The 13,691-nt window shown below is 37.3% G+C and overlaps 1 protein-coding gene across 1 annotated transcript in view; it reads right to left on the reverse strand.

The window, feature by feature from the left end:
* Positions 1–4,060: 4,060 nt before the first annotated feature.
* LOC107294673 (dynein heavy chain 9, axonemal-like) overlaps positions 4,061–13,691 on the reverse strand; it is a 112,567-nt gene continuing 102,936 nt past the window's right edge. The window contains exon 29 of the mRNA XM_015823924.1: positions 4,061–6,746. Coding sequence (XP_015679410.1) covers positions 6,519–6,746 — 228 coding nt within the window. The 3' untranslated portion in view covers positions 4,061–6,518. The remainder of the gene's footprint in view (positions 6,747–13,691) is intronic.

Genomic DNA, 13,691 nt, shown 5'->3' on the forward strand with positions numbered 1-13,691 from the left:
ATGTGTGAAGGGACCAGTTTTAAGCAAGTTTCTTAACAAAACAAAGCACAGTGGGGGGTTAGTGAAAGTAATAAAGGATTGTTTGTACGCAGGTACATGTGTATGTGTATAATTGAAAGCATTCAATGTGGAAACTTTAAAGGCGTGCTCTCTCCATCATCTTTCCTTCTGCGCTAGGCATGATAAAAATATACTTTGCAGCTATGACAATAATTATACACTTATAAATTTGCTTTCCCAGTCACCAACACCCGTCAGCATTATTTGGTTGTGCAGGTAATAATTTGAATGCATATAAGTGGCATGAAAACATATGGAGGAGTGAGACTCACAAACAATAACAAGGACTGAGGAGAATATGAGAATAAACAGGAATTGAAGACTGGTTTGTTATTGGAAGGATAACAGACCCAGAAACCACAAAAAAAATTCTCCAAAGTTGTTCAAAATAGTCAGGTAAATAAATCCCAAAGCAACTTAATAACTCATTTTAAATTCAGTTATTTCTAATTTAAGAGTTGTGCATGTTACATAGTATCAGTTCCACACTTCCGTTTTCTATGTTGCCACTGCAAATTTTCTATCAGGAGATCTTGATCACTTCTTGAACAAGATCAGTGATGGTGAGAAAGCTGCCCAATCCAATGGAAAGGGTGTTAGGTGATATCAGTCCTACCCTACCATAGGACAATTCAGCAGAGTGCATGGTTCTCAGTTTATACCTGATGACTAGTCAGTGCCAACATGGCTACGTTTTGAGGATCGTTTCTTATCAGTGGTGGGATTCAAATATGTGAACAACCAGTTCTCTGTGTGGATGCTGCTTCCGGAAGTCCATTCTGGGCCTGGGCAACAAAAAAATAGCTACCGGTTCTGCCGAAGTGGTGTGAACCGGCTGAATCCCACCACTGTTTCTTATGCAATAAAAGGGAATTCCTCAGTGGAACCACAGTATAGAAATGGTTCCTTGAAGGAAAAAGGTTGAAGCCTTCCGAATTCAGACAGTAAAAAGAAAGAGATGTTCCAGCAGACCCTCTATTTTCTCCAGTATTGTCTTTAAAGTAAACCTATTGGATATTCTTCAGCTTCTTGCCACAGTGTTTCATCAGGTGAGTGGAGTTGAAATCAGAGCTGCTGCCAAACTGTCATTAATCAGAGTCTCAATTATCTCTTCAAAGCCAGACAATCTTCAGCACATACTCAATAAGATCCCACAAACAGCAATTTATCTCTAATTATCTAATCATCCTTCTCTAAATCTGCCACTTCTTATCAATAATCTTATTACTGTAATTAATTGCAGAGTTCATTAAGTACACAGAGCACGGTAAAAGTATACATAACACCCAAATTCCACCACATCGAACAAGGAGCAAAATGCCTGAAAAAGATATCTTCATTCCAGAAGAAAACCCAGTGTGATCTCTTTAATATTAATAAAGGAGAGGAATAAAAATAGAATGGCAATTCTCTCAGGTCTCCATAACGACTCTGATACATAGTCCTTACCTTTAGTGAAATATATCACTATTCCAAAGCCACACAAAATTGTTTCAGTGTAGGTGGATTTCAGTAGCAGTTGTGTTCACAGACCCTTGTAGTCTCTAAAAATAGTAGAGATTAGCAATGGAACATAATTTAATTTTCTGAATACAAAATAAAGAAGACTACGACAGTAAATCTTATTTAATTGGGTTGTCAAATGTCTATGAATTTGAAAACAAAGTGAGTCCTTTTAAACACAAGATACTACTTTATACATATTCAGGAATACCCTTATATAGACAGAAATGCACCAGAAGAAAACAAAAAATGGTAAGAGTTACAGAGGCAATAGCAATATGTTTTGAAATGGCTCTGTGAACTTCTGCAACCTGTGGGTTCTCATTCAGGATATAAAGAAAAATCTATTTCTTTGCTAAATTGGCAAACTTGGGAAACTTCTGATTCCTTAATATTTCTAAGGGTTCATGTGTTATCTTGGGAACAGCCATCATTAATGTACTTTTTCCACACTATTCATAATAGAACCTCTGCATTATTGTCTATAAAGACTCTGTTCAGTTCTCCACAAGAGGCCTCATACATTTAGGGAACATTTTAAATTAAGTGCATTTATAAATGCAAGCACTAAATTATCTGGCCAATTACAGACATTTAATGAACTAATTGTAATAAATAAACTGTGTGAGTCTCGACCCAGTTTTTGGTATAAAAGCACTATTGCCACCCATACTTAGTAGGAAAGATGTCCAGGATTGAGAGCCGTGTTGCAATTTATCTATAAATTATGTATAGCATTTATCCATCAATGGGTCAGATGGGAATCGGTCATTTATTATGTAAGAGTGCCAAATAGAAAATTAAGAAATAAATTCCATTTGTCCCTAAAGACTTATCTTCCTCATAAGACAGTGCCAATACAGCTTTCCTCAGAAATCACAGATCATTTGTTTAGAGGTTGTCCAGATTTTTCAATTCCCATGAGTGTGTTTTCTGGATCAGACTGGAAATCCTGTCTGGACTTAAGACCAATGGTAAATACATCCCAAGGAGTTTAACATTCCTTATCCCCCACTTTAAGGGCTACGGTTCAGTTGTGTAAGCTAGATAAGGTACTTCTGGAAGCACAATCAGCCATCAAGCCAGAATCTAAGGGCTGATTTCTCCACCCGGATGTTCTGCAGATACACCAAAACCAAAACTCCCCCAGTCTGTGGCCAACATATCCACAGCCTCTGAAGTGCCACTTATAAGCAGGTTTTTATAATAAATAATAGTCCATATTTGCCTTTATATGTTGATTGGAAAAGCTCTGTTAGTCACTTACTTTGGTGTCAACTCAATCAGTGAACCATTAGCCCTGAAATATGAGCATTTGTGGCTGAGACTGATAGCATTACATCCAACGATGTATACATCTAATGCATTAGGGTTTGTAATTGGATTATTATGATGAAACTGAGATGCCTCTTCAAATAGAATACCATGAAAGTGAACATGCAGGATGGACTTTCTGGCCACTATAATTACCTGATTTCCTTCCAAGGTAAAGGATAAGAAAGCCTTAATGATTTCATCAAGTTTGAAGCTCTCCTTGGATTTTGTCAGAATAAGGCAGTGATGGTGAACTTTTTAGAGACCGAGTGTCCCAAAACCACCCTGTGCCTGCCCCCCGGTCCGCCCTCACTCTGCCCGCCCCACCACCACCCTGCCCTGCCCACCCGCAGGGCCACCCACCACCTCCATGACCCGATGCAGATCGCCCAGGCGGCCCTGCAGCACCATGGCAGCCACACCCTCCGCCCGCATCCCACAGCATCTGCACTTGATGGGGCGTGAAGGCAGAGTCTTATCCCCGCTGTCCAGCTGCCATGTCCTTGGCTGCACTGCTCTGCATGGACCACACCTGGGGGTGACTCTCCTCCGGGGGGGCTGCTGGTGAGGAGGGGGCTGCGGGGGGAGGCGGGGCTGGGGCGACGGCACGTGTGCCCAGAGACAGCTCTGAGTGCTGCCTCTGGCATGTGTGCCAGAGGTTCACCACCACTGGAATAAGGCATTGGAATGGAGGAAGATGTCACTTTCATACCAATACAGTTAATTTAAGTCCACTAGATAAGAGACTGGGGTATGGAAGGGAAGTAGTTTCATAGGAATACAGCTGGACCAAAATGTTTTTGTGCTAGAGTCAGATGCAAGTTGGAAAAGGCCTAAATCCTCACATCAGTATCAAGTTAAAGGCTACTTCTTCAATCTTCTGCATTCACAAGTTGTCAGCAAGAAAAGTCAAGAATGTCCTTCATGGACCAGGCAGAATCAGTCAACTAAGCTTCCTATCATTGCTCTTTTACATTGCAGGGGTATTGAATATTGCCATATTCATCACCTTAGACGAGTCTATGACTTCACACTTAAGATTTCAAGGTCACTTCATGCCTTTCCCCTTCTTTTTGTGTTAAAATACAAGTACAACTATTTTTTTTTAAAAAAAAAACCAGGTGTTTAACCTTGCAGTTTGTCAAGCTTTTAATTTCAGGCTTACTACGGTTGGTCTTTAATATGCCATACATTTCCCATTACAGTTCTCTTTCAAGCCACCGTGGTGGGGAATATTGAACAAGTTCAAAGACTGTGCAGAGCCACTGAGATCAAATTGCTTCCATTGAGTATGGATGACCAACTCATCCACTGTGGCGGCAGCTTTTACCAGCCTTTTCATCATGCTGTTCTGTTGAATAAAGGGAGTTTGCATTTTAAAAGAGCCTAAAATATTAAGATTCAGAAAGTCAGAACTTGCTTTTAATACTCAAATCTCACTTTAATTCCCAGAAAGTTATGTTATATAGTGCTTGATATCTCACTGTGAAGAATGGTAAGTGGAAATCTACACAAAGGGATAAAGACAGTATGCTATTTCTTTGTAGAAATAAAGTGAACACAGTGGGGAACTTTTAAAAATGAAACTAGTAGTCTCATGATACCAGCAAAGGTTATTATTGAGTTCCTTTATTAATGATATTTAATTTTTCATCAAAGCAGTGAATTGCAACAGAGTGCATTACATATCTACTTGATGTAATACTCATATCTGTATCCTGCCATATTCCCTTATATATCCTTTAACAATATTTTTTAAAAAATAGAAAAACAGGGGGAGCTACAACTCAGTTTTTCAAGCATGGATGTTAAAGTGTTAAGATTTTTTACTGAGATTTTTCCCCCCCCAACAAATGCTTGAGAGGCTTCTCAAAATAATAAGACTGTGTTTGTGCTAGAGATTTAAGATTCTTGGTGCATTGTGTTTAGGATGCAAAGCAATTCAGATTTTAACAAAGCATTTGTATTGCCAATAATCTCACACGCTAAGTGCACACTGGTATTTCTTTGTCAGTAATCAGATACATTCCTTGGAGACAAAATGGATCTGGCCACTTGCCATGGATTTTGATAATAGTTTACCAGCCCCCATCTGAATCAGTTATAGTTGGATATTGTCTTGAGGACAAGTTATCTCCAGAGAAAGCTGTTTTCATTCATTTGGGGGGTGGATATATGCTGTGGCTCTTCTGTCACCATTGTGGGCATTTTATTATCAATAATTAGGCTTCCTGATGACATTCTTATCTCATATTTTCACCTAATGGGGGAACACCACAGTTAACTATAGTGAAAATGTAAAAAGGATCACCATAGAAACTTCAAAAACAACAAACAGTGTTATAATAAGCAACTAGTGTTTGGAAATTATTGGATCACTCAAGGAGAATTACAGAAATCCTTATTTACTGTAAGCTTTTAATATGAACTCTCTTCTATGGTTTTCCCACTAACTCAAAAAGCTGGTTTGGACAAGCAGGTATGAGCTTAGCATATGCAATTAGAAACATATAATTTGAGCAGTCAGAAATACAGTAACACTGCAAAGTAGAGGGCAGGAGAAGACCATCATTGACAACAGAGTAGAAATATTTTTTTTAAACAAATTAGTTCCATTCCAAACTCTTACATTTACTTTCTACATTACAAATTTCACCTTGTTTAATAACCTTGTCACTTTTTCTCTGCATTGCTAAGACATGAATCATCGGTAAAGAAACATCTCAAACATACCCATTTATGCCTCAAAGTGTGTATGAAAGTCTCTTTTTGAAGCCAATGCCAAAATTTAGCTCTGGAGAAAAAAATCCAGCACAACAGCACTTGCTCTTTGAATCATGTAACAGTAGTAGGAGTACTAAAAAGTGGTATTTTTCTCTGCATTTGATGACTTGAAGCTTAATTAGCAAATACAATTATTCAAAAATGGGGCTTGAATTGCTTGCTGTATGTTTTTATATGCAATTCAACACAGTGGTGTTGATCTTTCAAGGTTCTCATGGTTTAGGACCAGTACGCCCAAAAGACTATCCATCTCAAACATATGCCCATCCCTTCCATTCTAGCCCCCCTTGCCAAACGAATTGTGGCTGAAAGGAAACAGGGAAGAGGAGCTTTTTATGATTTGGATCTCTGTTGATGGAATGGTCTTCCCGTTGAAGCTTGCACAATATTTATGTCACCATTTGAAAAGGTTTCAGCTGAAGTCAGCTTTTCTCATGCTGGCAGTACACTACAAATACACCAAGATTATAACTTCCAGAAATATCAATTAGCACAGCTAATTGGGAATTTTGAGAATTATAATCCCAACATATCTGAAGACCTAAGACTGACTTACATGAATTTCTATGCCTGTTTACCTATTATTTAAACATGTCCTGTTTTGTAAATTGGATAATAGTTATTACTTATTTATGGTACATAAACCAAGCAGGCACCTTTTATTTAAAAATGTAATAAAGTTGAAACCCTGTGGTGTGCTTGAATATAATTCAACTCGTCTTTCATTTTTTGAAAGATGTATATATGCATGAAACAACACTGGGCGTTTATTTATTCTGTGAAGCAAATACCAAATAAGAAAATATGACTTTTTTTTTTTTGACAAGGCTGCTAGAAAAAGAGAAGTGAACTGAAGTCTAAATTTGCAGGAGGAGAGCAACCCCTGCTAAAATCCATTTGGATGGTTTCTCTTTAGTCTTCAGGTTAAATGTCCAAATATAGGTAGGACCCCGTTGGCGTGTTTTATATACAGGACATGGATATACGTTGCGTGTGTCTTGCTTGTCAACAAGGATGGCTTTGATGAAAATAATTGGCATGGGTGGAGTCAAGTCCTTCAGTCTGGCATCAGCAATTAATCCAGTCTGCAAAGAATAATTTTAAAAAATGAGATATTGCTAACTCTGCCTATTCTTCTTAAAGAGGTAAATCATTCTAAGTACAGAACTTCATGAAAACACCATTTTGATTACACTACCAAAATATTCATAACAGCCAGCTTCACACTAGAAACATCACATTTGCCTCAAAGCAAGACATTTCACGGTTACACACTTAGAAGTGATTTGAAGTAAACTATTTTGCACACCCTACCCTTATTGCTGTGTCCAAAAGCTTCTGTGTGAAGTATGTTAATTTGTGCAGAGTTTTGAAAATTATGAAGCAACTATGTAATCACTTCTGTAGATATTTAACTGTTCCTTCAGAATTAGCAAAGTTTGAACTGCTTCAAAGAGGTTAATCCTTGTAAACATAAGCCTGAACAATGAGTGAACCATGAAGCAGAGCAAAACAGAAATCCAACCAAATATGACTAAGACACTCAACACTAGATGGAAGGTAAAAAATACCTTCAGCAGCTTCAGAGAGGGCAATTTAGGTGAAAAAAATATGACGCACATGTACACAGATTAAGCTCCTCTTCTCCCCATGCTGCCGCTCTGATCAGATTTGGACTTTTCTGCAGTTGTTTTTAATCATACATTAAAACAGTGTGATACACTGCTTGAAAGGAAACTTTGCCTTTGCATGCAGCATTAGAAATACAAATTGGTCACTGAGTAGGCAAGTATAAACCAAACAACGGGCATCAATCTGGACTCAAAGAGCAGCACCGATAAGTGCAGAGACTTGAATAGAAAGTGGAAAGAATCAGGGACTTCCAGTTTTGTGAGGTAGCGACCGGTTGTGGGCTTGAGGATTCTCCACACCCCCGTGGCTAATTTCACCCTGCCAGGGGACCCTAAATGGGTCTAAGTCACCCTGGAGAGGCGGCGAAGAAAGAAGGGTGCTCCAGTGATTCTAGAACAGCGGTGGTAGTTCTGTTCAGTTTGGAGAAAGCCTTCTAACCCGACAGGAGAAAGTCTGGCCATATTGCATCAACCAGCCCAAGCTACTAGCAACCAAAGTCCAAAAGTACTAACCAGCACAACTGTGAACAACGTGCTTGAAACTGGGTGAGGAATTCAATCCTGGAAAAGATCCCCAAGAAGCAAAATACCTCCGAAAGGGAAGGAGGGGGATTTCTGCCCCACCCTTATACTAACGGAAGCGGCTAATTAATCTTTTTATGGAGGATCAAAATATATGGAAGTGAAATAAATATAAAACCTGAAATTTAAAACTTAAATCTGGATAAATCTAAAATTGTTGAATGGTTAAGACTCTCATTCGAAAGATAATTGTTCATTTTGGAAATTAAAAACACCTAGTGGTGGATAAAGACTATGACAGCTATGACTTTAATATAAGACTTGGCAAAACCTGGGAAAAGTTAATCTGTGTTTGTGACCTTCAAAGCTTTAACAACAAAGAACAGCTGTGACAAAAAAAAGACAATAATCTGGGCTGTAGACAAAGAGAGAATTATACATTTCAGAAAAAAAATCTTTTTTGAACTATTTGGATTACAAATATCTATTTAATTGGGACTCTAAAGCTATTTGCAGAGAAAAGAAAGGAAGAGAAAAACTCAAATTCTTGGCTATCATGGATCAGAGACATGTAAAAAAAACATATCAAGAAAACATAAATACTTCACAGGAGGAGATATATAGTATACTGCAACTAATTCAAACAACAATGACTTTAAACCACAAAGAAATCCAAAATAACTTTGAAAATATAAATCAATCTATTTCCAAATTAACTCTACAACAAACAAATTCCCAGAAAATAACAACAGAGAAGGAGCAGATAAAACAGATAAATGGATATAGAATTGAAAATAGAGACTTAAAGATGGAACTTAACAAAACAAGGAAACATGATTTAATCCTAGTGGGAAAAAATTCACAAGAATTGGAAAAAACAACATCCCTTAAGACTACAAAATAAATATGAGGACAAGAAAACAGATGGGATAAAATGGACTGTAGAGATGTCAGGAACATCGGAGAGAAAGGAAATGATAAGAGAAGCAGAGAGAAAGAAAAAGAAAAAGATTTTCAACAAACATGGAAAGGCATAAGCCCCGTACAAAGACACTTCACCTGATTTACTTTTTATATCTACAGTAACATTTATGAACATACGGAAAAACCTTTTGATTCAGAAAAATACATTGATTAAGAAAGATACTGGGCAAAGGAAAAAGACTAAAGTGGAAACCAAGAAAATAAATGATGGGACTTACCAGAGAGAATACTTAAAAAAGGAACATTTGTTTGAATATGGTTAAAGAAAAAGAAAAGATTTGGAATATATATGTCATTCTAAGAGGGATGAATTCCCTAAATAATATAGTATGCTTTTTTCCCTTTTTTATTCTCTTTCTTGATATGAGTAATATAAAAAAGTTGAAATGACTTAGATAAAGGAAATTTTTAGATATTTAAATGTGATTGAATTTAAGAAAAGTATAATGGATAAAAAATGTTTTGAATAAGAGTTAAAGGACTAGCTGACTAGCTGTATTAAATGGAATATTTAAAGATTAAACATATTTTTAATTATAGTTAAAAAGAATAAGAAATTTTGGAAACAAATATATATTAGCTTAGGAGGGGTATATATTTTAAGTAGTATGTTATTTTTATGTTTCTTTACTCTTGCTCTCATTTCTTTTCTTTTTTTTCACTGTTTTATCTATTCCTTGAGAAATGTAAAAGTGTGACATGGTTCATACGGAAAAAAAATAGAATTAAATTTTTAAATGTAATTAATTTTTGAGAAAATCTTAACCAGTAAGAATACCTAGAATTTGGTGGGAGAAACAAATTAAAATAAGGACTGTAACAGGCAACCAGACTGATTGGATAGAAAAGAAATATTATATTGATGTGATTATTATTTTTAGGAATATTGGGAAAAATATATAGTTAATTGTTATCTATCAAAATAATAAGAATTGTATTAACTCAATGTTTGCAAAAGAGGAAATCAACTAAAGCCATTATGTGGATTATGGATTATAGAAATCAATTGTTAGTGATTGTTTTACAAATGTAAACCCAGACAACACACTGTTNTTGTCAGAAGATTGCAAAAGGTGATCGCATGACCCCGGGACACTGCAACCATCATAAATATGAATCAGTTGTCAAGCATCTGAATGTAAATCACGTGACCATGGGGCTGCTGCAATGGTCATAAGTGTGAAAAATGGTCATAAGTCACTTTTTTCTGTGCCATTGTAACTTTGAATGGTCGCTAAGCAAAATGTTGTAAGTTGAGGACTAGCTGTATAGAAACATGGAAAAGAGAGATGAGCAAAGCTATTAAAATGATATCCCACAAATCACTGTTTCCTCTGGTATCTAAGCACCTCCACCTTTCCAACCAATGATTAAAAATAGCTAATGAAGATGGAGGAGGAATCCCTGCATGGATAATTAATGCAGAAACAGGAAATTCACTAACATTCAATTCTTGTTTTTGCCTTAATTAAGACAATGCTTATTCTCCAGAATATACCCTTCCATTAGCTAGAAAGACAAGGGCAACCTGATGATTAATTAGCAATACAGACCAAAATGAAAAGGATGGTGTAGAAGTCTTGGCTGAACTAAATAGGTAAGGTCCCACCTGAGAATGTATACACGACTCTAAACTTTTGTGCTTTAGAGTGTCTTGGAAATCTCTCCTCAAATCCTGTTTTAATAGTACAAATTTGCTTCCATAAAGTTTTCTTTTGTTCTCATTTAAATACACCAAATTAAAAAAAAAAGTTTTCAGGTAGCTGGCCAGGCCTAAACCTGGTATAAAGAAATTCTAGACTATGCCTTTGGAGAGCAATTCCACTTTAGCAAGATATTTCCTTTTAAAGTGATGGCTACAATCAAAGCTGACAGTTCCCCTCCCATCCTTTCCAAAGATTAATTTCTAGTGGATATGTATCCCAGAAAGATTGGCTACACATTGCACAGTAATTTTTAAACTGTCATCCATTGGACCCATACAAGAATACATATATTGCTACTGGAAGAAAAATCAGCTTGTTTACTTTAACATAAAAATGCTTTTATATTCTCATCACATATATCCCTAGTTGGAAAAAGACATGTTTAAGCACTAAGAACATAATTATTTTTATGTTGTGTTTCACAGCAAAACATATCCATAGAAAACGACTTTAAAATAGTTATTGTTTGTTCTTGTCAAAGATCAGTGGAAGTCCCCACTGATTTTGCCTCAACTGCAGGGCCGATGAGCTCAAAGGGGAAATGTTTGGGGGGGGGGAGAGAATTGATCCTGATATGTCTGAATAGTTTTGCTTGAAAAGTTTTGTTACTGAAAAATTCTTCTTCAGTGAAGTAGCCAGAACATCTTTTGAGATTTCTTTTCATGTCCCAGAATCAAGCTATTGTATCCTTTTTTTTCTATTCTATTCCTGAGTATGCCCAGATGCACAAAATAGTTGCCCTTTTGAAGCCTAGAATTATTGTCAAGTTTGGATAACTCATGTAATCTTGCATTTTAGAATTCAGTACACACAAATGGGAGTTTAACTTTAACTTTGGGAAGCTACCTATTTTGTGTGTGTGTGTGTGTGTGTGTGTGTGNGAGAGAGAGAGAGAGAGAGAGAGAGAGAGAGAGAGAGAGGGAGGGAGGGAGGGAGGGAGAGAGAGAGAGAGAGTTAGTTCTGTTAGTTGCTTGTAATATTTCTGCTGTTAAAGTTGACAAGAAGCAGATGATTACGAATAGCTGGTATAGTCTCTCAAATGTTGCTTATATTTTTTTTAAATTAAATTTTAGTTTATTCAGTGGTTTTTTTAGTGCATCACCCATACCTTGGGAAACTCAGAATCTAGGGGGCAGGTGTGTACATTAAGATTGCACTAAAAGGTGTCATGGCAAAAAGTTTAGGAACCCTTGCACTAGAGTGACACAACATCTGAAGGGCAATGATTAAGGGAAAGATATCCGAGAAAAGCAATCAAATACAGTAGTTATAGGTCCTTCATCTTCCAGGTGGACTTTGAAGAGGAAAGCTCTGGGAAAGGGCCTGGGCTATCAGCTCAGCAGAAACTGTCTGATAGAAAGTGCTTGGAGTGTAGCCATGTGTACAAAAATGATTCACAAGAAACACAACAGCCTGGAAAAAAAGAGATCCAGAGAAGACTGGTGTTCTTCTCAGCTTTTGCTATTCCTCTAAGTTTCTAGTTCTCATCCAGGTTCTTTAAGACCTTATTCTTTAATACCTTATTGCTGGACCAGAGCATCACGATTAATCTGCCATTCATTCAAGTATCTTGTCCTTTTTACAGGAAAGTAAATGCCAGCCTTCGTTGTTCTACCTTCTCAGGCCCAGCATTTTTCAGCTTATGCTTACACCTTTCAGAAAGCCCCATGAGGCCCCCAGCCTCGGAGCTCCAAGCCTTGGTTCCTCTTGCTGGGGCTCATGCAAGGTCAAAATCTGAGCAATGAGATGGCTCTGACCTGATACTCTGATATGGACAAGGCTAAAGAATAAAAGTAAGGCATTGATTGGAATGCTTCAGAAATGGGATAGGAGCCAAGAAGCTTTTTAGCTTCAAAGCGAACAGCACCAGCTGTTCCTTTGGCAACGCTTTTCTGTGTTTCCTGCCAAAAATAAAGAGTTGTGGAGTGGGAGGTAGAAGAAGTGTAATGCGCAATATAATGCAGGTGTAATGCCTGTGGAAGCGCAAATTCTGTTATCAGTAAATTACGCAGACAAATTTTGCCTGCTTCTCTTTAAAGCATGGGATTTTGAAATGGGTGTTCAAGGTCTCTGGTGGGAAGAGGATAAAAAAATAAGAAGTTCACTAAGAACCCAATAATTAGAACAATACCAAAATATTTTACATTAAGTCCAATTTTGTTGAACAATTATTTTCAGCATACCTGCTTTGGTTCCATTCATTCAATTTAACCTATTTTTCATCCACGTCCTGGATGATTGAAAGTAGTGTAATCAAGCCCTGCAATTTCTTTTTAAAATCCAAAATGGCTCCTGTGCTGCTTTCAAAAAAGGCCTCCTGTACTACTGGGACATTAAAATAGTCTCCACTGATGCCAATTGTCAATTGGGAAAATTAGAGGGGAAGACTCAGGATCACAGAAGAGATGGGGTGGAGAGAACAACTGAGGAGAAACTAAGCTTCCTAAAGAAGTTGGACCCACAACGGCAAATGAAGATCCAGATTAGGCCTGCACTCTGGAGATGTCCCCCTTAAGCTTATAATTCTATAGGCTGATGGGGCTGGACAGTTCTTTGGGGCCCAAGCTCGGTAGCCATCTAGCCAAAGAAATACAAAGAGCCTTCAGAGTTAAAAAAAAAACAAAAAACTGGGCGCAGTTCTTTCTGAGCTGCCATCAATGTCTCATAAATAAAAAGCACAGAGGAACTCTTTTGAGGCCTCTGCTTCTTGTTTAGCTATTTGGCACAGATTTCTTCCTATCTGAACGTGCTGCAAGCTTCAACACAGAAATGAAAACCCATTAAAAAGTGTAAAAGCAAAAGCTAGGTAAAGTGAATTGGTAAAGTGTTGAGGTTTATCCTCCCCGTCCACATTACCACCACCACCTTCTGCTACATGTTTTATCTGCCACTTGAAACAATGATCAGCTTGAAATCTGGCTTTAAACATTTCACTTGAAATGTTCCACACACTTTTTGTTTTTTTAATGCAACCTTACCAGTTCTTGATTATGGTTTTTAACTTAATCCATCTACAGTATCTCTAAATGATGAATTCCAGGAAAACACCAATTTTGTACTTGTAGTAGTGGGCTATGAATATACATAGCAGAGCTCTTACCCTAGGTAAGAGACAAATGGTATACTTCCCAGAGGTGAGTTTGAATTCTCCTCAGAGAAGTAGCAAATCTAAGTTAATGGTAAGCTA

Source organism: Protobothrops mucrosquamatus, unplaced genomic scaffold, assembly GCF_001527695.2.
Source record: "Protobothrops mucrosquamatus isolate PMUCROS unplaced genomic scaffold, P.Mucros_1.0 scaffold2050, whole genome shotgun sequence".
Taxonomy (NCBI): domain Eukaryota; kingdom Metazoa; phylum Chordata; class Lepidosauria; order Squamata; family Viperidae; genus Protobothrops; species Protobothrops mucrosquamatus.